At 35.5% G+C, this 25,303-nt stretch overlaps 2 protein-coding genes across 2 annotated transcripts; one reads left to right on the top strand and one right to left on the bottom strand.

Annotated features, from left to right (window-relative positions):
* The first annotated feature begins 16,326 nt into the window (after positions 1-16,326).
* LOC11405637 (GTP-binding protein ERG) lies at positions 16,327-23,262 on the top strand. Its single transcript, XM_003611972.4, has 9 exons — positions 16,327-16,330; positions 16,756-17,372; positions 17,823-17,912; positions 18,822-18,967; positions 21,282-21,440; positions 21,569-21,635; positions 21,899-22,006; positions 22,115-22,254; positions 22,773-23,262. Exons 1-9 carry the CDS (start codon positions 16,327-16,329, stop codon positions 22,855-22,857), a joined length of 1,416 nt encoding a protein of 471 aa, XP_003612020.3. The 3' UTR covers positions 22,858-23,262.
* A 921-nt stretch (positions 23,263-24,183) lies between these two features.
* LOC11407523 (CST complex subunit STN1) lies at positions 24,184-24,902 on the bottom strand. Its single transcript, XM_003611971.4, has one exon. It carries the CDS (start codon positions 24,830-24,832, stop codon positions 24,275-24,277), a length of 558 nt encoding a protein of 185 aa, XP_003612019.1. The 5' UTR covers positions 24,833-24,902; the 3' UTR covers positions 24,184-24,274.
* Between the last annotated feature and the right edge of the window lie 401 nt (positions 24,903-25,303).

Here is a 25,303-nt window from a genome sequence, read left to right as displayed (position 1 = left end):
TACGTATGTTAACTCACACTGAAATTTATACAGAACTCATGCGGAGATTTACACTAGCGTGAGTTAACTCATGTTGCGGGAGTTAACTCACGCGGGGCATTTTGATCTTTTCATTTGGATAAAGAGCAGAATTCCAAAACAATAAGGACGCAGCCTCAACTAAGCCCAATTAGAGTTTTTTTTCTTATAATAAAATAATCTGAATTTAAATGATAAATCAATGATGGTACAATCAAATTGTTTACGTGTAGGGACATTTCTCTGGCACATTTTGAAAGTCAAATACATATTATCAATATACATAGTTTCAAAAGCAAAATGTAAATTAACAAACCAAACTCTTAATTCTAAGAGGCAAACTAAATTCTCCCACACATGATCAACAATCAAGAATAATAAAAAATTCAGTCTTTAATAGAATTCATCCTCAAGAAAAAAAAAATTGTTGTTAGTGTTTTCTCATTTCAACTATTAGTGGTCTTTGAAATAACAAATTCTACCACATGTTGGCAAATAATTTATAAGGTTGAAAGCATGTTGAAGTTGGTAATAGCCACGTTGAGCCCCTTACTAGGACACCGATGAAATGAACCTCTCTCAGACATTTGGCAAAACACATAGAGTACACACTTGAAGCAAGTTAAAAGTCACAATAGCGAACATGCAAGAAGGGACCGTTGGAGATCCTTTTTGCAGATCAAATTGAAACCATGGAGGCTAGATTTAGAGGTGGTGGATGAGGTGGAGAACGATTAATAGTAAAGAGGTATGTAACACTAGTTTCAGACCCAGCCAAACCATTCCTTTAGGCTTTAACTAGATATTCCATATTTGGAATATAAGCTAAATAAAACCTCTGCACACATGAAGCTCAATAGCCAAGTCCTATCAAAATTTATGCAGTGTAACAATGCATAACGTTGTCCAAGAGGGAATCCTCCTACACTCACACAACTAATCCAACGCACGAATCAAACAAATACCTTGATAAGCTATACTTTGAAGTTTCAACAAAACTATCAGATCACCGTCAATTCAAACATGCACTAAAATAGTAAGATAGTGTAAAAGTCATGTATCTTGGGTATTAATAACTCGAAGATGAATAGATAAAAAAAATGTGACAGTTAAACCATGTTGTTTTCCAACTTAAGTCATGTATCTTGGTGCATAAGTCCTATCATTCACACCCATGCCTTAACATCTTCCACCAACAAGTTTTCCTTCTCGCACAAACAAGACCAACCTAATTGATTTTCATTTTTCACTAAACTTTTAAATAAAAAACATTAATTAATTAAATCTTATTACAAGTCAGCCAAATGTTCAAGACTAACGGAAGCAACAAAAAAAATGAAGAACAAAAAGGTCAAAGACTGAATAGCAAAGTTAGAACTTGAAACACAACATAATGAGATAAACATAATCCTTAAAATAGTGTGGTAGCAACTAGGGCTGGACATCTGTTGGTTTCGGTCGGAAATCGATCCGAAAACCTCAATCCGCACGAACCCACGGTTGGTAACTATGAGGCCATTTCCGCCCAAATTCACAGTCGGTTTACTCGGTTTCGGTTAAGTCGGATAAAGTGGATAATCGGGTGGGTTCACTCGGTTAATTCTAAAAGGAACAATTTTTTTTTAATCAGCTTATATTATGTCGACCAAAATTAAACAAGATGGGGGCAAGGAGGAAAAAGAAAAAACTAAGATAAACCATAGCAGGAAACAAAAGCCAACACAAATGGCATGCTGCAAAAACAGAAGCAACAACTACTGCTGATATCAAAAAACAGAAAAGGATAAACTAATGTCCTCTTATGATGTTTCCATTGATGGTTCTGTTCAAATTTGCTTTGAATCTTGTGGTGAAACGGCGGAGATGATGATCGGGAGAGAAGATAAACCAAGGTTTAGTAAAAAGGAAGGCGAAAAACTCGGTTCATCAAAAAGGAAGGGGGAAGAACACACAACCTTGAGTTTAGAAGAATTTGATGGTTTTATTCGATATTTGAAGTTTAGAGATTATGATTTTACTGAAATATGGAAGGGATGATGATTTATGGATAAGGAGATAGATCTATGGATTGAGGAGAGAAACAAGGTTTTCACTTTGAGAGAATTGTGAAATGAATTAGGGTTTTGTTCAGCTTCTCACTAACTTGTGCATATATATGTTGGGCTATTATAAAATGGGCTTTCAACCATATTGTACTCGGATGGCTATGGTTTTCGATGGACTGGATATGTCCAACCGAAACCGAACCGCTACAAACCAAATAAACCCATTTCTTTGAACCCGTTCAACCCGGTTTAACCGTTAACCCGACCGACGCGGTTCGGGCCATGCGGGTAGGGCAGTTTGGGCCGGTTTTTCGGTTTTCTGTCCAACCCTAATAGCAACCCACTTGGGGTGGTCAGGTGGTGTTGCTTTGAAACCTAGAAGTGTAGCGTGCTCTTTCTTAAAGTCGCATGTTCGATTCTCTCCAATATTAATTAATATCATACAACTTCTCGGATCTATTCTTTCCGGTACCAATACCATACAACTTCTCAGATCTCTAAGATGCACATTGAGTTCTTTTAAAAATAAAATCTATAAATACTTCTGTAGATGCCTTCATCTATAATGATAGGAAGCTTTTTTCTTGTTTCAATAGCATTCTATCTTGACGTTATTTAGCTAATCATTCGAGGTTGATTCTACATTAGAACCTTTACTATGTTAACTAGTTCATTGTATTGAGGTTAAGGTTACGTACGAGGATTCTTCTCTATACAACTTTCTCGGAATAATTTCTGTTGGTGGGCTTCTGATCAGGGGTGGATTTGGACTTTCAATACGAGTGAGGCACATTTTTTTCTGTCAAATAAATAATTAAATAATATTAAATTTAATATATAACCAAGTTCTATAACTCCCACTAGTGGAATAAATTGTTAGTGCTCTTTGATTGCATGTGAACATTCACTTGCTTATTTGTGTCCTATAAATAGGACTTATGTTTTGATGTAAAGAAACACTTGTGAAGAGAATAATACAAAAGTTCTCATCTTCTCTATCTTTGATTATCTTCTCTACATTTGATTTTGTCATTTAGTTTATTTCATAACACGTTATCAGCACTGAGCTCAAACAATCTAAGCATTAAAAGTCAGCAACTCATTCACTTCATTGCTCGATTTCTTCTCGGATGAACCTGACCCAAAATGTCCAGCCATAATATTTTGTCTAATTTGATGATATGTTCCCGTAAACATAAAGGTAATTCAATGACTTTTAATTATTGGTTTGTATGAAATTTCGATATGCATGATTCTCATGTTATATAAGTATTTTCTATTTTATGTCTATTATTTATCATATTTCTAAATTTCAATATGCATCATGTTCTTATAATATTGATTCATATGCATGTATGTGATATTGTATTCATAGTTCTTTTTCAATCCCTTCGATCAGGCTTAATTTCCACACATGCTTGGTTTATTTTTCCTTTTCATATTGATTGATGTTATTACTGTTTGATACAATCTATTTGAGTTGCTTAAGTTTGAATTAATTAAGGCTTCTTTTCTTTCCACATCTCTACAAAATTTAACTTTTGGCCAAGTGTACGTTGTTTTGATTATTTTGTGCATCTCTATCACAATTATATATTTTATCACAATTCCTTGTTTGATTTTGAATTATATGTGAAATTATTTTTCAAGTTTAACTTGATTGTATTTGTTTAACCAATTGTTTTTCTTTATAAAATTGGTTAACTTGATTGATCTATATTTATATTTTTGCATATAATTTTTGTTGAAAATTTATTAATCCATTTCAATCTAGACAATTTAAGTATTTATCTTCAATCTAGTAGTTTTTGCTATAGACAAATAAACTGATAAGATAAAGTAGTTATAATCGGTATCACAAAGATCAATTTAATTGAATTTTGCTTAGTGAACACATTAGCATATTTGTTGTTACTGATAAATTTTAAAATAATTTAATATGAAGCATCCATGAAGGATTGAAGAATATATTGTTGTTGATCATTATGAAGATTAAAAGAATTGTCCTTGAAGGATTGCAAACAATCAAATTTTTATCATTGTTTATGAAGGTTTGAGATATGTATAGTTCTTGAAGAACAAAATATTTAATATCAAACATCCTCGTAGGATAACAAAAATTATGATCTTCCTTGGTGTTTATAGACTTATGGTTGAAAATAAGATCTATTTTACCTTTGTATAACTTTTAAAATAAAAGTGTTGAAGAGTTGCACGTTGAGAATGTAATGTAGTTATCGAAGAATTAATTTGTTGTTTTTAAGGATCCCTGAAGGATCGCTCAAATAAAAAAATTTCTTGATGTTTATACGGATTTCGAATATAGCTCCTAAAGAACTAAAATATTAAAGCATCCCTACAGGATTGCTCAAAGAATGATTTTTTTCCCCGTTGTTTATGAAGATTTGAGGTATAGTTCTAGAAGAACTAATAACTTAACATCAAGCATTCGTGAATTATTGCATAATAAAACTATTGTGATTTCCTTTGTCATTGTTGATAGAGGTTTGTGTTTGAGTTCCTGAAGAACAACACATTTAAAACTTGATATTTATAAGATCTATTTGATCTATAAAAATAAAAGAGAGAAAATATGAGATAATATGTATATTTCTATGTCATTTGAAATGCTCTTGAAGTAGCAAAATAAGTTAATATCTTCAAGAATATTTTTTCAAAGATTAGTCACATTTGTATTTGAACATAGAGTGGCTCTTGATCAAAATGGTGAAAGGTTACATTGAACGTCATTTCAAGAAGTAAATGGTTCATACTATTAGTTTCATATAACAAATGTTGTGGTTATGGAAATTAATGTTTAAGTGATTTTAATACACAAAAGTTATTAAAATTGAATGCAAACATGTCACTTTAGTGTTTTGTTGGTCGTTAACATAAATGTCACTTGAGTTGTAGTGTTTAATTTTGAAGTTTCGATATTTAATAAGTAAATATTTTAATAGAAATTGTTTTTACAAAAAAATGATGATTGTATCATGTTGTATGATGATATGTTAGATTAAATTCTTTTTATTGTATGATTATGTAAGTGGTATAAATTTCATTTTTTTTATTTCGTCATCATTGCATGTAAACGTCTTAGAATTAGAGGAATTTGAATGCATTCAATGTAATATTTTGTAATTGTATAATATATAAATTATAATATTATAAAACATAATTTAGTTTTTGAGTTAATACGGAGATAATATTTTAGATGTAGATTTTGTTGTTTCCTTTTATGTCTTTTTTTAAACAAGAGATAATTTATTATCCTTCATTAAAAAAATGTTCAACAAAACTTGGATTAATACAAATTTATTAAAAGTTTCAATATACTGACAAAATATCCTCTAATCAACAAATTATTAATTTAGTATGTATGGATGTAGGTCGGTCGTCTCTAAATAACCTTAAAAGTAATGATAATTATAATTATTATTCCTAATACTAAATAAGCTTATACCACCGGAACACACACAACATTCATGTGATTTGAAGCAATTATTGATTTAATATGGGGAAGGTCCCGCAAACAACTCACCTAAGCCAAGGAAATATATAAACAACAAAACCATGCTAACAGAATACCGAGGCAATGGAGTCACAGATTAGACTGCCATATAGTAAAAAAAAAAAAAAAAATACTAGTTATGGCTAGGATAAACAGTTGCCCAATATCTAATCTTTACTTGGGTTTAATTTGATTTGCGACATAAATTTTCAAGGTATTACCTATCGGACTCATGATAGCAACTAAATACGAATTCATTGAAAATGCAAGCTGAGCGAGTGGTGTGCAAAAGAGTTATTATAAGCTTTTTTTTTTAGTGAACTTTCGCCAGTAAAAAATTCTGCTACAGTTTGAGTTTCCACTTGTACGACATAATTATATCACTCACTTGACGCACTCTCCCATGGTGTCTGGGAAACTAGAATATGAGTGGGAGCACTTATATTGTGCATCTATGCATTATCAATGTTATTTGTGAGGAGCTGCTATAACACTTTTATATGTCATTGCATTCTCATAAAGTTGTGCATTTGAATGTATTATCACATCTTTTATTTTTGAACTTGCATCTCTAAAAAAGGATTTGAAAAAAGATCCACCAAAGTCTTCTTCATCGTCATGAATATTTTCTTGTCTCAATAAGAATAACGATAAACTCAATAGCCAAACGGTGAGTCCCATGTTTTAAGGATGTACTCTCAACAATTCCCTTTTATGTCATCTTATGTTATTGGTCATTTGAGAAATATATATATCCAATTAAACATAATTATAGTTGTGCTGCACTATTAAATTATGACTATAAACACTGCAAGAAATAATGTGTACATCAATTAGTTATGACCCCATATTTTCTAATGTTCCTTGTGTTGAAAATAAAAGTCAAATTAGTAGGCATATTTTAACTCATATTTTAGTGAAGAAACACATACCGAAGAAAACATAGTACAAGCAAACTCACTCATTATCACACTTTGTGGGTTAAAAACTAGTTCACCTCAAATGAATAGTAGGAATCAGCCTCTGCACTATAGTTTACTTCAGCAATATGCAATACGACATTTATCTTGTTTTGTATAGAGGGAGTTGTAATTTTATTTTTTTTGGTTACAAAGCTAAAGTAAAAGAGAAAAAAAGAAACAAACAGATAGAAAAAAAAAAAAAAAAAAAGCCTAAGCTCTAGGGAAGAAGGTTCCCAGGGCGTCACTTCTAATCAAAGGGAGTAGGTCGGTCGGAGGAGTAGCATGAATGGAAAGATCTTCATTGGAGTTGGCCCCAAGCTTCGCCATGAAGTCGGCGCATTGATTTCCTTCACGGAGGCAATGATGAATGTTGAAGTTTCTTGAGGACAAGAGATCTTTTATATCATGGATTAAAACCGCATAAACATGGTAACTTGGAACATGACCAGTGATGAGTGTTATGGAGAGCAGAGAATCTGAATAGCACACCAAATCTTCTATGCTCATTGCCACAGCTAGACGTAGACCTTGTTGAATTGCGGTGAGCTCGGCAAACAAGATGTCAGTTGATATAGGGATGAATCTGGAGAATCCCGAGAGGTAGTAACCTGCAGAATTACGGATAATCCCACCGAACCCCGCTCGTATAGGCACACCTAAGCAACTACCGTCCACATTAAGCACGTGACCGTTGCAGCTTTCTTGATTCCATCGAACCATGCGGTCTTGGTGTAAGGTAGAAGCGGTTTGGAAAGCGGTCTCGATGGAATTTGCTGTGTCGTGAATAAGAAAGCTCAACCGAGTGAGAGACCAAGTTTCATGATTTAGGCACATCAAATTACGGTGTCTCCATGTCCACCATAGGCCGGCAAGGAAGGTGGAGGGACGAGTGCCGTTTGCATTATTTTTTAACCAGTTATGCACACAGCTTTCTGTAAAGAACTCTTGGTCTATGAAACCGATATTATGCCAGATTACAGAAGAGAACCTGCAGTCCCGAATACAGTGCAAGATGGTTTCCTCATTTTCGCCGCATCTCGAACAGGTAGCAACAGGTGATATGTTACGGTGTTGCAGCAGTGATAGCGTAGGCATAACATTGTGACACGCAAGCCAAATAAGCAGCTTGAATTTTTCAGGACTCTTCAATCTCCATATCCAAGACCAAGATAAATTAGTTGGGGTATATGAAGAGGGATTCGAGTTTTGCAGCAGCCAAGCGTACCCACTTTTGGTGGTGTAAGCGCCGTTTTTGTTGTGGCTCCATATGAAAGCATCATCCACCATTTCATTGAAACTCATATGAGTGTTATTTATGTAATCAGCTATTTCCTAAGGGAGAGTAGTGTAGAGAGCTTGAGTTTGCTGCCCGTTGAATGTGAAAATTTCTTTAACTATAAGATGGAGATCATGTATGTCAATAACAGGAACAAACGATCCAATAAAGCCATGGGGGCTCCAATCGTGAAACCAAAAGGAGGAGGATCCTGAACCAACGCGCCATTGGTATCCGCTGCGAAGAATATCTTTGGCTTTGATGATAGAGGACCAAGATGGAGAACTGTTGTTGTTGGAGGTAGCATGAAGAAAATTCTTTCCTGTTGTATACTTGTCAGAGAGAAGGTTAACCCACAATTTGTTAGTTGATTGAACCATATCCCAAACAAGTTTCCCAAGCAAACAAGTATTAGCATCTCTTGCTGATCGAACACCCAAACCACCAAATTGTTTCGGACTAGTGACCTTTTTCCAATTGACAAGATGAATTCCTTTGTTATTTGTTCCTTTCCAAATGAAATTCCGAGTTGTCTCATCAATACTATCATCACAAATATTTTGGGGAAGCCACTTAATCTGCATATAGTAAGTAGGGATGGAAGATAAAATAGATGTTGCAAGAGTTAATCTACCTGTTCTGTTTAGGAGCCTATTCTTCCAAGAAGACAAACGAGTTTGCATTTTTTCAATTATGAAATTGAAATCGCTTTTTTTTGGGGCGGCCTTGAAGCATAGGGAAGCCCAAGTATTTTCCAAGAGAATGTGTGCTTTGGATTCCAGAGATGGCGGTGAGATTAGTGATTTTTCCATGGGGTGTACCTGATGAATAATAGGCTCTTGACTTAGCAATATTAATTTTCAACCCAGAAGCTCGGCTGAATTTGTCAAAAAGGTTGTGGATGAAATGAAATTGAGAGCTCTTCGCCTTAGTGAAAAGGAGGACATCATCTACAAAAAATAGATGAGATATCCGAGGCCCCCTATTTGTGATTTGGATCGGATCCCATCTCCTTTGATTGACGGCGGCACTAATAGCAACATATAGCTTTTCCATGCAAAGAATGAAAAGGTAAGGAGATAAAGGGTCACCCTGTCTGAGACCATGAGTAGGCTTGAAAGAAGGAAGTTTGTTCCCATTCCATAAAATAGAGTAGTTGGAGGATGATACACAATGCATGATGAGCTTGATTGTGATGTCAGGGAAACCAAAATCATGGAGGCACGAACTAAGGAAATCCCAATTGACGTTGTCGAAAGCTTTTTCCAGGTCAAGTTTGAATGCTACAAACCCCTTCTTCCTTTTAGACCGCTTCATGAAATGCAAAATTTCCTGCAAAACAATAGAGTTATCTGAAGTACCCCTACCAGGCAGAAAACTGCTTTGGTAAGGGCCAATAATGTTAGTAAGAATAGGCCTTAGTCGGTGGACCAAAACCTTAGTGATTATTTTGTAGATAATATTGCAGAGATTGATGGGTCTGAAATCTTTGAAGTAAATGGGGGTGTTATCGCGATTTTCGGGTGTCAAGTCATTAATTAGGCTTGAACCTTTCAATCTTTGATATTCTCTATTTTTTCTTGGGAAGGGGAAAATTGAGAAAAAACCCTTAGATTCTAAGTTCGGGGGTCGTTTTCACTACGGGAAGGTGTTAGGCACCCGCGGTGACTATAGTACTCTATAGGAGCCGTTTTCTTAGTTTATGTCTACGCTTTATTTTTAATGCTATTTATGAAAAAAGAAATTTATTTATGTTAAGAATGGGGGGAGAAAGTGTTTGAGGTTTTATTTTAGTGGACTTGGAGAGGTTTTGACCTCATGCCTACATACCCATTTAAGGGATCAAACTCCATGAAGTTCTCTTTCAAAACACGTTTTTTGTGTGTTTGGTTGATTTTAGTTTTTGTTGGAAAATGGTTTTGAAGAAGAGAAAGAGGCCTTAAAGGCATAAGAGAAGAAAATGGTGAATGGTTGGTTCAATTGTTATTATTAAAAAAAGTCTAAGTAGGAATTAGGATTCATTTGGATTTGGTTAAGAAAATAAAGGAAAAAAATTCAATGGAGTTTTGACTCCAAGGTTTGTTTGGAAAAAAAAAAATTGAGTGATGGAATTTATTATTATTTTTTTTGAAAATTGGCATTTGTCTAAAAATCGTGTTTCCTAAGCATACATCTAAACGGTAAACATGCAACGTGTGTGCGTGTCGGTGCTTGTGTCAGTGTACATCATTAGAGTCCATTGTCCTTTACACTTTGCCCTAGTTTACATGCTATGGTCTTGCGAGTAATTAAAAGAAAGCTAATCTACCTAAAATTATTACAAACCCATTTGATATAGAAATGAATAGAAAAATGATGCCTAAACTATGAGATGGATGAAATATGAAATGAAATGATTAGTATCATAAGGCATAAAATAGTAAAAAGGAAACAATATTGAAATAAGATAACAAAAAGAAAAGAACAATGAAGTGAAATAAAATGGCAAAAATATACCTAAAATTGGTTATACCACTTAGACATGCACATGACCTATAATTCTCTCATTATAGCAATGTTAAAGGGGTTTGATTTTGAACTATAATGTGAGGATAATAAGGACACATACAAGCCAAGCATCATAACACAATTATGGGAATATTTTACACTTTATTTCTTGGCACAAAAAAAAAAGCACATATATTTTTATCATTTTTAAACATGTGAAAAGCATCACAAAATAAACCAAAAATGGACTAAAAAACAATAGGAATTTTTCTAGAATTTTTGAGAGAAAAATTGAGCAAGCAGGGGTTCAATCAGCAAGAAAACAAGGTGTAAATAGCAAAAAACGTACAGGAAACCTAGGCCCAAACCCAAAGCCCAACACTCAGCAGCCTGATGACACAGGGAGCGTTGGATTAATCCAACGCTCAAGATCAAACAAGATAAACCGGTCTTGAACCAGACCGGTTCAGTGGCCTATATATATGTCTCAAGACCGGTTTATTCATTTGCTCCCTGCTCTTTCTCTCTCTAAACTTCTCTCTTCTCTCAGACCTCTCGCCTCTCTCTAGAACTCACCACCGGTGAGGATGAAGCAACGGCGGAGACCTTGAAGGTCCGCCGGAAACTTCATCTTCTCCGGCGAGATTATGCACTTTCCGGTGACCTAATTTCCAGAATTCAAAATTTTTTACATCAATCAAAACCTCTCTTCAATCTAAACGTGATTTCACCGCTGATTTTCACAAATAACAACTGAATCGACGTAGATCTGAGGTTTTTGCTCCGGTTTTAAAAGTTAGGGTTTCACACTTTTTGAAAGAGAAACCTCTAAATCTTCGCAGATCTACGTTTATTCGTTTCTGGTTGATATTTTGAAAGAAAATAAAGGAAACGAGGCTTTGAACGACGTAGATCTTGGAGTTTATTTTTGGTTTTGATGACGTTTTTTAGGTTTTCAATCTTTTTGAACCAGAACGTTTTTCTTTTCAAAGATCTACACTGTCTTGGCTTCGTTGTCGCTTTTGAGGAAGAAAAATGAAGTTTAAGTGTTTACCTGAGTTTTAATGGAGATTTTGTTGAATTTCTTCGGAAACACTTGATTCTTCGTTTTCTGTGTTGTTGATTTGGTTGCTGGACCGGAAATAAACCGGTGATTTCACTGGTTCTGCTTCTTCATCCTCTTCGCCGGTTTAAACCTTGCTTCTTTTCCTCTTCCTCTCACTGATTCCTTCGTGATCGGTGCTGGAGTTTGCCAATGGCGAATTCGCACCTTGAATTGCGAAGGAAACCGATTCGATGATGAAGATTCAGTGATGAATCTCTGAGAATTGCGAAAGATTCACTGAATTTTGTGTTGAATTGTGATTCTGGAAAAATCTAGGGTTTGAGTGTTCTAAGGGTTTGAGTGTTCTTGGTGATTTCTGAGTTTTGATCCTAACAGAAAGGAGAGAGAAATTTCTCTTTTGTTTGTGATGTGGCGTGTGATTAATGGATCCTCCTTGAAAATCTGACACTGTGTTGTATTTATAGCTGACATGTGTACTTGAGACCCAATGAGAAAGGGACACCTGTTTTTGGACTTTGCTTGGCTCTGCCTTGGACTTTTGACTTTAAGGACCTATCTGCAAAATGAGAAAATTGGAGGACTGGACCGTAATAAAAAAAAAGACCTAACTGCAATTTTTAAAAAGTTTTGGACTAAAATACAATTTTGAGAATTGTTTGAGGGACTTAAAATGTAATTAAAATAAAATTGGACTAAAATTGGTAATTTGAAAAAACGTAAAGTGAAACCAAAAGTAAAATCAACAAAAGGACTAAAACGAACCAATTACTGACATGAGGTATTTTAAAATACCTCCCTGCCGAAATTTGGACAGGAAAAGACCAAAATGCCCCTAGGGACTAAACTGACTCAAACTGACTCAGATGCAATTTTTGAAATGACTTTTTAAACAAGGACTCAACAGTGATTTGTACAGACAAGTTGAAAAGACTCAGAGGCAAACACAGGGACTAAAATGGGTTCCACTGCAGGAAATGACCAAAATACCCTTTTGTATGATTTTTTGAAATAAAATGCAGGAAAAAGTAATGCGATGTTTCAGAGAGCTCTTAAATGACTTATAATGCAAGAAAAGACATTTTGAATGATTTTATGCAAGAAAATCGAGCTTGAACGTACTTTGAGACAGAGACAGTAGAATATGCAGATGAAAAGAGAGTAAAGATTCAGAGTAAAACAACAGCGAATTGACAAATATCAGTGCTAAAAGAGAAATTTGAACAAGTATTTTTAGGTCCAAAATCAGGGTACAACAGGGGGGATTAACTTTTGGAATGAGTGCAATGAGAGTGCTTGAGATCTTCGGATCAAAATAACCAGTTTGGAAGGCTGTTTGGACCATATGAAAAATATCATTGCCAACAATATGCCAGTACTGTTTGAAGAAGATACAATGGAAACCGTCAGGTCCTGGGGCTTTGTAAGGTTTCATAGACTTGAGGGTAGCAAAAACTTCATTTTTGGTGATGGGAGAGGTTAGAGAAATTTTTCCTTCGACGTCAATGGTGGGATGAACTCCTTCGGTAAAGGATCGGTCCTGGTTGGGCTGGTTACCACTAAAAAAAAATTTAAAATAATTTTGGGCCTCTTCTTGGAGTGTGTCGCTATCTGAGGTCCAAGTACCACAAGGGAGCTGAAGCCGGTGGATTCTATTTCTCTTCCTTCTAATGATAGTTTGGGCATGGAAAAATGCAGTGTTTTTATCTCCAATTTTGACCCACTTATCTCTAGATTTTTGGTACCAAAGCATTTCTTCTTGAAAAAGAATGTGGTTGTATTCTTGTTGCAACTCTTTTTCAAGGAGGGAGTGTCGAACGGAATCAACTCTCTCTAGATAATTTTGGATGCCTTTGAGACGACTTTCTATATGCTTCTTTCTTTGGAAAATGTTGCCGAAGACTTCGTGATTGAAGGTGATGGAGTTGTCCTTTACATTTGTTAAGGACGCCGTGATGTTGTTGTTGGAGGAATGCCAAGATCTTTTAACCAAATCCGCATAATCATTATGGTCAATTCAAGTTGCTTCAAACCGGAATGGCCTTGGGCCTCTAGCTAGAGGAAGACCACCGAATCGGAGTAGAAGAGGATTGTGATCAGAATGAAGTCTACAAAGGACCTGCACAAAGGCTTCTGGGAAAGACATACGCCAGTCAACATTAGCAAGGCCTCTGTCAAGCTTTTTCGAGAGAATACGGATGCCGTTATTATTTCTATGCCAAGTAAAACGACCGCCTGTGGTTATGAGGTCAAGAAGGTGACAAATATTCATGAAATTAGAGAATGTGGCAGCACGGCTGTGGTGGAAGATTCCCCCTCTTTGATCACTAGGGAGAAGTGTTTCATTGAAATCACCTATGAGAATCCATGGTATATTAGTTGAAAGGCTGATATTTACTAGATGAGACCAGAGGTTGGGGCGCAGGGAAGGGTTGGGGCTTGCATAAATACATGTGCAGCAAGTGTTGGCACTACCACGGCTAATTGAGAAGGTAATGGAATGACGGTTTGAATCAAGGACAGTAGTGGTGATGTTTGTAGCCGAGTGTTTCAAAAGCCAAATTCCTCCAGAGTGACCATTAACTTCAATGATATGTATGGGAATGTAACCATTGTTAGACCAGAAAGAGGATAGTCTACTGAAAGGAACATGAGTTTCATAGATAGCCATGAGTGTTGTATTATACTTTCTCAGCAATTCGTTCAAATGTCTTCTAGCATTATGATTTTGAGCCCCTCTAATGTTCCAAGAGAGGATGGAAATATCTAGGAGCGCTTCCATAACTAAGTAGACAAGATGAGACCAGAAAAGGTAGCAATTACGTAACCATATCTTCCTCACCAGTACCTTTGGAATCATGATTTTCTGAAGCAGCAAGTTGTTCCTCTTGCACATCATCAAGGTCGTCACAGGTTTCCTCTTGCATATCGGCATTATTGACAATGTTATTGTCCTGTTCAGTTTGAATGGGTGAGCTTATATTCATGTTGGTGGAATCGTGATTTTTTTCTTGCTGGGCGGTGTTACTTTCAATAGGGTCGAGGATATGTGGGCTATGGTTATTGGTTTTTTTGTTGATGGAGATTTGAGGGTTGATTTTAGCCACGTGAATCTTATTGGAAGGTGCCTTGGGATAGCGGTCCGATGGTATAAGGATGGCTTTGTTTCTTGTGGGGTCAAAGGAATATTCTACATTAGGAGGAATAACTACATCATCATCATGCCTGCGCCGTTTTTGGTCTTTGTGATTTTTTGTAGCGCGTGGTGGTTCAATTGGGTAGGGTCGAGAGTTTGTAGGTTGATATGGTGGGTCCGGTTTGGCTTTTTGGGTCAGATTGTTCAGCGCAGTAAAGCAGTTATGTGAGGCCGATTTTGTGGAGTTTGAGGTGGGGCCAATGAGTATTCTCTTTTTTCTAGTAACAAGCAACCAATCACCATGCAGCTCATTATTTCCCTCATCATTGCTAATTATTTTGTCATTATGTGCTGATGATTTATTAGGAAAAATAGAAACTGCCTTACCGTTTTCGGGGTCAGGAATTAATTGCGTGGTTGTGGGCATTGAATGCTGCGTCTGAGAGCTTTCTCCATGGCTGTTGGCGGCTGCATGTTGAGAAGGAGGTCCGGCAGGATTGGTTGGGACCGGCTTGGTAGGACAGTTCCTTCCGAGATGACCGTAACATCCACAGCTTGTGCAAATTAGGTGAAGACCCTCATACTGGACTTTGTACCAATGGCCGTTAACCCAAATTTTTCCTACTACCGGCATAGTAAGATCAATTTCAACACAGACTCTTGCGAATTTTCCTCTTTCAATTTTCAGTGTGTTAGTGTCCACTTTTATTGGGCGGCCAAGTGCTGAAGCCATAGCAAGCAGGAAGCTCTCGTCGTAGTAGACTAGATTCAACCCTAGAAATCTCACCCAAACTATTGTGCGATCCACTTTGGCATCTGGAGATGCAAACTCCGGTGATCAAAAATTAACCAAGGCCCCCCAGTGATGACTTTTTCTTTGTCTGCAGCTTGATCGAATTTCACCATGTAAAAACCGTTATCGTTGTCCATAATTTCAAAACCTCCTTGTAGTCTCCATGTCTTTTTCAATCGATCTTTCATTGTGTGGTATCCAAGGTTTTTCCCCAGCAACTTGACAACAATGGCGTCCTTCCATGGTGTACAGAGTTCTTGGAAAATACTTTCTTCCAGATACACTTTAGGTAGAAGACGGTTTCCATTTTCATGTTCGATACGGACAAGTTTTTTTCCAATCATGTCCTCTTTTTCACGTATTGGGATTTCTTGAGAGGGTCCTAGGAGCTTATCACGAAAAGAAATCTTTGGGTTGGGGCTGTTGGGGATCGGGTGACTTTTTAGTGGTTTCAAGATTTTGGTTACTTTGAGCGGAGAAGACAAACTCAGAGCTCATTGCACTCGCCTAAGAAGACTTGAATGAAGGCTTCCACTTTGATGCAACTCTATAATTAAATTGTACAAAGCTTGTAAATTTGTAGTAAAAATTTGAAAATGTCATGTACTTTGTATCATGTACGACATCTACATGGTATGATCATTTAACATCAATAATTGATCAATTCTAGTTCATTGTTACGATTATTAATTGTTTTGGGAGTTGATTGCTTATATAATTTTTTTTTAATAGTTTTAATAAAGTAAATCGTATACTAATATCTAATATCATAATATAACCATTTTATTGTTCAGACAATGGTGACCTTAAACATTATTGGATAATTTTTTTCAGACATGTTTAAAATATTATAAAAGTTTTTTTACAATATTTTTTTTAACATGGGGTGAATCAAATATGACTCTTTTAAATTTCAAAAGTTTGAGATAAAAGGAACGAAATATAACTTTTTTATAAGATCCTTTTATGATATTCTAACATATTTGAAAAAAATATTCAAAATATATATCGACTTAACCATAGAGATTAAAAATGCGTACATGAAAATTTTATAATGACAAAAATATGTTACTTTTTCTACGAGGACAAATTTTTTTTTTATCATTTTTTACTTTTAGGGAGAAAAAACTTTTTTTTTTTTTTTTTTTGTAGATAGACGAAATGACAAAACCATTATAAACTCACACACATAAGTTGAGGTACTAGGGTTTGAACCCCGATCATGACATCCGCCTAATAATTTCGGCACTTTACCTGTTGAACTAGGAGAAAGAACTTTTTAACTCGATAAAACAATTGACTCTCATTTCAGCATTCTATAATAGGTTAAGTAAGTTTTTATTCCTAAAAAATTAACAATTAATCACAATAGTCATTCAATATATAGAAATTTTAAAATAATTCTTCATTATGTATGTAATATTTCATTTACTAGTTTTTTTAGTTTATTTTGATAAAAAGGTATATTCATTTATTTTACAACATTTCTTCTTGTTTGTCTCTCCACAAAACGCAGCCGTTGCAGTCTCTTCTTAGTTCTTAACCCCTTAAACCCCAAAACACAAAATCACTTCTATGGTTCTTCTTGCATAGTAGAAATCAAAACAATGAAATCCTTAAGAATCTTCAAAAACACTCTCTATTCAACTCCTTCACCCAAAATCACCACCACCGTCTTCCGCGCTTTCTTCTCCGCCGAACCCCTCACACCGGAACCCGATCCTCAACCCGAACATTCAGACGCAACCTTCGATAGTTCTCACTACGAAATCCCAATCCTTAACAACAACGACGAAAAGCCGAAGGTGTCGTGGAATAAGAAATATCGAGACCGGACGGATAAACTGGTGTTCGGCGATGAGCCGAAGGGGAGAATAAAGTTTAAGGAGGAAGAGGAGGAGAGGAAAACAAAGGCGCTTGAGAAGGCTTTGTTGGAAGCTGCGTTGAGTAAACCCGAGGAGGAGGAGGAGGAAGAAGATGAAGATGTCGGTGTTGTGAATGAGGAGGATCAGAAGTCTTTGTCTGTTGGGATTATTGGTGCTCCTAATGCTGGAAAATCTTCTCTCACTAACTACATGGTGAAGTTCTTTCTTTCTTTATTGCATTTCAATCATGATGTTATGTTATGTTGTAGCTGAAATGAGGATGTTGCATTGAATGTTAAGACTATATATGATAAGATTAGAAAAAATTTCAGCTTATTTGAACTTATTTGAACTTTTCTACTAGCATATGTTATTTGAGACTGTTTGGGAGAGCTTATGAAAATAGCTTATAACATTGTTCATAAGCTGTTTTCAGCTTATTTTCATGAAGTTTTTCCTGATAGTTTATGAAAACAACTTATAGCTGTTTTCAGCTTTTTCTGTTTCTGCTCCACTCACGATCTTGATAACCTCTTCGTGATCTCTGGTTGTAACTTATGAGGAACAGTTCCATTTATATTATTATTAGTTTAAATTTCAATCAGCATTTGGTTCATAACATTTCTAAATATGATTTATGTTATTTCTGATTTATCATCATAGGTTGGAACAAAGGTGGCGGCTGTTTCACGTAAGACAAACACCACAACTCATGAAGTTGTGGGCGTGTTGACTAAAGGAGACACCCAAATTGTGAGTAACTTGGCTGTATATTTTATTTCGTCGTGTGTAAAAGGGAATGCTGAGGTTACAACAGAGGCTTATGCTATTATGCTTTAGAAAGTAGTAGATGCAATAAATTGGTATTCTTTCGATGCAGAGTATAAGAGTTTTGCATCTTAGTCAGATATACTTGAACTATATCAATTATGTTTGACTGGTAAAGTATTCAATAGTATCAGTGAAGGTCATGAACCGTCGATATATGCATGATTGATTCCAATGAAACATGGTTTTTTTGTGCTTTTGCATAGATTTCATTATGTAAAGTGAAAAAAAGATCATATAGCAAATGTGAAAATATATCTGTGCTTTAGAACTGGTAGGGTCATTTTAAAACAAATTTAACGCTAGTTATATATCATTATTGTATACATCATTTTGCCAATTGCAAAATACAATTACAATTTTCTAGAAGCAAGTAAATAAATCAATTAAAAAAAAGCTCATTTTGTTTTTATATGCTTAATTTGGATTTGAATGAGTCAAATTATTGGAAAGAAAAGGTGTTTCAAGAAGTTCCAGCTTATAATAAATGAAGCCACTGCTGCTTTTTTCTTGAATAATTATATAGATTATGAATGAAGAGATCATGTAAACCTTTATCCTAGGCATCCTGTTAAAATCTGGTATTGCTGCCCTACCAAATTAATATCACTGCTTCATTTTTTTCTCAACATGCCCTACTCCCGTGTAGTTCTTGCCTTTTGTCATCTGTGTTTGGTTTGTTGACTATATTAGTATATTTACTAAAACCTTTGGAGATTCACTACTTTAGCCATGATCTTACTGTTTCATTATGTTGTTTTATGATGGGTTTTTAATTTGACAACGCAGTTTACATGGTCACATATTTGCACTGATCATTTTTTCTCCATGCAGTGTTTTTTTGATACGCCAGGGCTCGTGCTAAATTGTAGCGGATTCCCTTATAAGGATGCCAAAGCTCGTGTTGAAAGTGCTTGGAGTTCAGTCAATCTCTATGAAGTGCTCATAGTCATTTTTGATGTCCATAGACATATTACTAGGTAAAGTGTTTTGTTTAATCTGAGGAAATACTCTGACTGTGGATTCTACGGTGAGGTGTACCACTATACCATTGGATTAAATAAGACCATATGATCTCCTTATTCGTGACCACACTGGATCTAATATCTCTTACCCGTCCTTTCTCTCGCCTACCAGATCTCATTTTGCTGCACACTGAATTGAAAAAATGGAAAGATAATACAAACTGAAATAAAATTAAAACAAGTTTAGGGAAGTTTTAAGAAATAAAAGTAATGAGGAATGAAACGAGGGATTTTGACAGGACGATGAATTCAAGTAGGAATTTGATTTCAAATGAGTTCAGTTGTAGGAATTAGGCTTTTCTTTGGGTTTAGTTTTTGGGTATTAGTCTCATATGCGTTGTTGTTTTTCTGCGCGACGTTGATATCTTCTACCCATACACTACCAGAGCATTATTCATTCGAGAGAAAATGAAAGATATGATTTAGATCTGAAGGCAAAATGATTGGAACTTGTGGGGTTTATTTTGTGAACTGAGGAGTAAATATTCGTATTTGTAGAACAATCGAAGCCCGGAGCCGTTGTTCCGGTACGTCGTTGTGCTGCGGTGAAATGAGATGTGTTAGGCGGAGAGAAAGAACTGGTTGCAGAGAAGATATTAGATCTGGTATGCTCACAAATAAGGAGATCCTATAGTCTTATTTAATCCAATGGTCAAATATAGTGTGGTACACCGGTGCTGCGGTGATGGATTTAATTGATCCCCCACCTTAGAATCCACCTGCTCTGACATTTGTGTTTAAACTTTTTTTATTTTTATTAATATTTTAAATTTTTTCCCGAAAATTCCATACGAAACTTGTGTTAAAATTGTTTACCCTGAATCTGGTCAAAAGCCTATAAAAGTGACTGCATTGTTGCTAACTTGGCTTCATTTGCAACTTAAAATGGTTATCAAGAGATCTGTTATTATAACTTTCCCAACTTTTCTCTATTATTTATCCAAGCAAAGATGGCTATAGACGTCTTGCGCGGATTAACTTATGACAATAGATAAGATACTTGAATCTACAGAAAGTTTGATTTGAATGCTGAGTATATATTTTCTTGCTTCTTTGTTAGTCTTCACCTCATCTTAGTCAGTCATTGATTTATTAAATCTTGTTGTCTGCTTAACTTATAGCTGGGCATGGATTTTCTTGCTTCTTCGGTCCTTCATACAGTAATCCCTAGTGTGATGTATTAGGGTGTCGATGGGTCATTGGTACCCAAGCAGTATGAAGCACCAACACTCATAGGTTTAGGTGTGTTCGACATGTTGCAGACACTGTTGGAACACTAGTTCAATCTAGTGAGAAAATTGATTGAGGATAATTACTACATAGGAACTAGTGTGGTTGTGTGACTTAAAAATGTCCCACATTGGTTAGTCACCCCAACTAGTAAGTGTTTATATAAGGGAAGAGTGACCTCCAAGGGTGTGCCCTTGGGGTACCCACTTTTGTGAACGGGTGAACGCTTACAAAAATATGTATATCACGCGCGCAACGACGCCGCCGTCCGACCGAACCGGGCCGGGCTTGGGCGTGGGTCGTGGTGGAAAATGAAATATATTTTTTTGTCACTTGAAAATGATAAATTAATTATTTATTTAATTTAGTCATTATCTGAACGCGTTACGATCCAGAACGTGCGTCCGGGTACATCCAATAAGAAACAGAAACGCGTAGGCTTAATCCCCAAGTATCTCGTTTTTGTTACGAACTCCTCCTATAAAAGGAGAGCTCGCTCCCCTCATTTAACACATCGAATTAAACAGTTGAAACTTCCTGTGCGATTCCTCTCTTCTCCCTTCGACTTGTGTTAACGAGTCATTCTTTTCTTCCTCCTCTTCTGTCCCTTTCGGTTTCAAACAGAACGGCTTCGTACCGTATTGAATAGTTTAATCAAACGATTAAACTATATTTGAGGTGTATATCTACGAGCGGTTGTATACTGTGCAGTATATAATCGTAACAGTGATCTGGGCTGTTTTATCCTGGAGACGGCGTGGTTGTTAGTCTACCTTGCACAACTTGGGTAGTGCCGCGAAACGTCTTAAAGAGAGGGACCTGGTCGTGACTCAACCCGATATTTTCTTTTGGCAGTTCTTATTTCAAAAACAACAGACACTGATGTCTGTTTGATTCTTATACAACACGTGTTAGTATGTCAAAAACCTCAGACAAGTGTTATACATTCTTCCATTCTTTTAATGTTATACAATATACATTTATTGTTCTTTTCATTATTAGTGATCCCATTCCGTTTTTTAACATTCCATCAGTATAGGCCTGATTCAAGAGTTGTAAAACTGATCAAGCGAATGGGAGAACGGTCCATTCCAAATCAAAAGCGAGTTTTGTGTATGAATAAGATTGATTTAGTAGAGAAAAAGAAAGACTTAACGAAGGTTGCAGAAGAATTCGAAAATCTTCCTGGATTTGAAAGGTAAGGTCTTTTTGCTGTTGTTTGAAGATTAAGGGAAACACTGGTCTGCAGTGTGAGTTTGATTTTAATATTTTTGTAGATTGACTCTACTTCTTAAACTTGCTTCTATTGGCTATTTTATTATTTAGGCGTTTCATGATATCTGGAATGAAGGGGGCTGGTGTAAAAGATTTGACTCAGTTCTTGATGGAGCAGGCATGTATCTTTCTATGTCTGCTATATATTAGTTGTATACAAATTATAGTATTGGTAACTTCAAGGAAACATCAATGTTCTTTTCTGGGTGTAGCAAGACTGTCCCACCTTCAATTATAGAATCACAATTCTTTTTTCCTTCTACCATGCATATGAATTTGTTTTTCTTACAATTAGACTTTTTTTTTTTTAATTATAGTTGTCCTGTTATCTTGCAAACTCCAAGACTTAACACTGGATTTTAATTGTTTGTTATGCAATAGGCAGTAGAACGGCCCTGGGAAGAAGATCCTTTTACCATGACCGAGGAAGTTATGAAAATGATATCATTAGAAGTTGTGCGTGAAAGATTGTTGGACCATGTACATCAGGTAATTGTTGAATTCACTTGTTCTTCTAATTGATAGCTAGAATTTGTGTCTGAGTATGCTGTAGGATTATATAATAGTGTTTATTGGCTCACAATTTTCTCAATTCAGGAAATTCCATATGATATTGAACATAGGTTGATTGACTGGAAAGAGTTGCGAGATGGTTCTCTTAGGATTGAACAACACTTTCTCACTAACAAATTAGGCCAACTCAAGATTCTTGTGGGGAAGCGTGGCTCAAAAATTGGGTAACTTCTTTCTTCTGTCTTTCCTTTTTGTAGTTTAACAAATTTTAGTTCGTTGTTCTCGCAATTTCACCTATTTTAGATATTACTTATTGGAGCGTACTAATTTGAGTTTAGGCATAAACTATGGGAAAACCGTATATATCTCCATCTTTTTCTGTTATATATATGGCTGTGCCATTTTCCATATGTCAAAACTTTTTGAGTATGAAGATTAGACAGGTTCATCTTGTTTCTTTGTTGGACTCAGATGGAATTGATGACCTTTTTGGTCGATTAAAGTTTCTATAAGGTTTTTTCTCGTTATTTTTATCCATCTTAGGATTTACCTCTTATTTACTTCAGTTTCTTGTTTGAGTCTACCTCCCCATCTCATGCCCTAATTAACCCTTCTCCCATGAAGGGGTGTATGATTAGGATTCTATTCTCTACCTTGCGAGTTGCGACCTTTAAATGAAAAGTTGCTTTGGCATCATTATTCGGAAGTGGTAAACATTTGTTTGTTCATGTTTGTTTAACAGGAGAATAGGAATAGAAGCTAATGAAGAGCTAAGGACCATTTTCAAAAAGCAAGTGCATCTAGTTCTTCAGGTTAAGCTCAAATGATTAACGAGGCGAATACCTTTGGCGTTTAGAAGATACCTTTTTTGCCACACACCATGTTATGCAGCATGTAAAATGCCAAAGGGGTGTGTGAATTACACTGACCTTTGAAGTCGTTGAAGCTTCCAAAACCTTGCTTGAGAACAGGGTCATCATAGATAAAATAAGTGCTCTGGAAGGAAACAAGTGATCTCACGCCGGCAATTTGTTATGCCTTTTAGTATTTGATTGCCGAAGTTTAAGAACTCAAATTTGTTTAAAGTTTATGGTTGTTTATGAAAATTGAAAGGAAATTTCAGTTTTTTTTGTTCATTCAAATTTATTGATTTAATAGATGTTTTATACAAAACACAACTAGGGCATTTGGTTGTATGAAAATGGTGAGGTACGAGTTTGGTTATTGTACAATGTTATTTTCTGTATAGAAATTTTGATGATAAAATTTTGGTTGTCTATTTCCTTTGCGTTTTTTATATGTCAACGATAATCAATGTTGGAATAATTCGTTTTGAAAGAAGCTATTTGTCTTTAATCATGATGATATGTTTAAAAACATCTGAATGATCAATTGAAAAAGTAAAACAATATAAAGTTTCTCGATCAATTCTCCTTCTAGCTTGGTTGGATGTCCCTAGCCAAAATAGTTCTGATTTTGTTGAGCTACCATCCACGACTGAGCTTATCGTGCGGTGTGAGTGTGACCATGTTTTCTCAAAAAGTTATATACACTTTTTTTAGACAGAAGTTATATACACATTTTAAATGACATATGTTGAAAATATGCACAATTCAACGTAATATACTTTCATCATATTTTTCTACTAATATACAAACATAGATTATAGCATATAAGATGTTGGACGAATATTTTTAAATTATTAAGTTTTCATAATTTTTTATTAAAGATATTTAAGATTAAAATACGTCACAAAATCGACTGTGTCATATAATATGGGACGGAGGAAATATTTATTATCATTTCAACTTATTTTTCACTATAACTAGGCCAAATTTAACCGCAATAATTTGGATGAGTTTTTTAACTGGTCATCAAAAACATTAACTGCATATAATTTTATCTTTGAATCAGATTTTTTTTTTTTTTAGGGAAGATACTTTTTTAATGAATAAATAAAGGACTAGACCAATAAATAAATAAGGGTCATTCTAACTTGTGTCTTAAGACACAAGTTAAGAAGGTAAAAATGGAATTAAAATGCAAATTTTGTCTTAAAAGATAAAATTTTAAATTTCTAAAATATGAAATGAACAATTTTCAATAAAACATTTCTCTCCAAAATCTTCACTCATGCTCACAAACATTTCCTCTCATCTCAATAACAAGTCAACATTTCTTATAATCACTATCACCAATCACAAACAATTACAACAAAACCAAAAATCAACAAGTCTTCTAATTCTAATTCAATTTAGGTACTACTGAACCAGAACCAGAACCAGAACCAGAAGAAGAAGAAACATTAACAAGATTATAACAATTCCTAGCCAAATTAACACACTCAACCCAATGCAAAACCTCAACATTCGGATCCCTCTCACTAATAACATCCGTAACAGTTATCTGCACCCCTCCTTTATACTCCGTAACCCTCCCTCTAACCCTAGCAACATTCCCAACCTTCACCACTTCCGCCGATCTCGCAGCAGCATCAGCAAGAAGACAGAGATCCTGAGGACTACGCCGGCGAGCTAAATGAGGAGAAGTCATGTGGTTAAGCCAGAGAATACAAGGGATGCAACCGGTTCCGTCGTCGATAGCGAAACGGAGGAATTTGAAGGGTTTGTGGTCGCGGAGGGTTATGGTTCCTACGGTTTCAGCGCGTGTGATGGGGATAGAGTTGCGGGTGAAGGAGTGGTTTGGGGAGATCGGTGGGGTTAGGGTTAGAAGATCGAAAGCTAATAGCTTTACATGTGTGTTGTGTAGTGAGATTGGGAATGGGTTTTTGTTTTGCTGCATTTTGGGGCTTTGGATTTTTGCTCTGTTTTGTCTGTGTTTTGTTTGAACGATATGGTTGAAATTGTTCAAATGGTTTTTGTGTGATAGATAGAGTGACAGTGGCTTACAAATTTTATAACTATTTTTCTAAGTTTGACTTTAGTCAAACGGCTAACTTAATTACTAAACAAAAAACTCATAGTATATGAAGAATTGCTTTTGACACATTGCATAAGGATAAGACACACGAATAATTTACGTTTTTGTCCACTCGGTAGTTAACTGTCGTGGAATTCAAAAATCGGCTGCAGTTAATTACCGAGGAAATCATCGGTAGTTAACTGCTGAGGAATATGTTTCATCAGATGAAACAGTCACCTGCTCCTCCTACGTACTATTTTCATCATCAACTTCAATACCACCTCCATTCAATCCCCAAATCCAATATTTTTTTCATCAAATCTTGATCCAAAATCATTCAAGCATCAAACA

This window comes from Medicago truncatula, chromosome 5 (assembly GCF_003473485.1).
Source record: "Medicago truncatula cultivar Jemalong A17 chromosome 5, MtrunA17r5.0-ANR, whole genome shotgun sequence".
Taxonomy (NCBI): Eukaryota; Viridiplantae; Streptophyta; class Magnoliopsida; order Fabales; family Fabaceae; genus Medicago; species Medicago truncatula.
The sequence above is the reverse complement of the archived record's forward strand: the minus strand, read 5'-3'. Positions and strand labels throughout refer to the sequence as shown.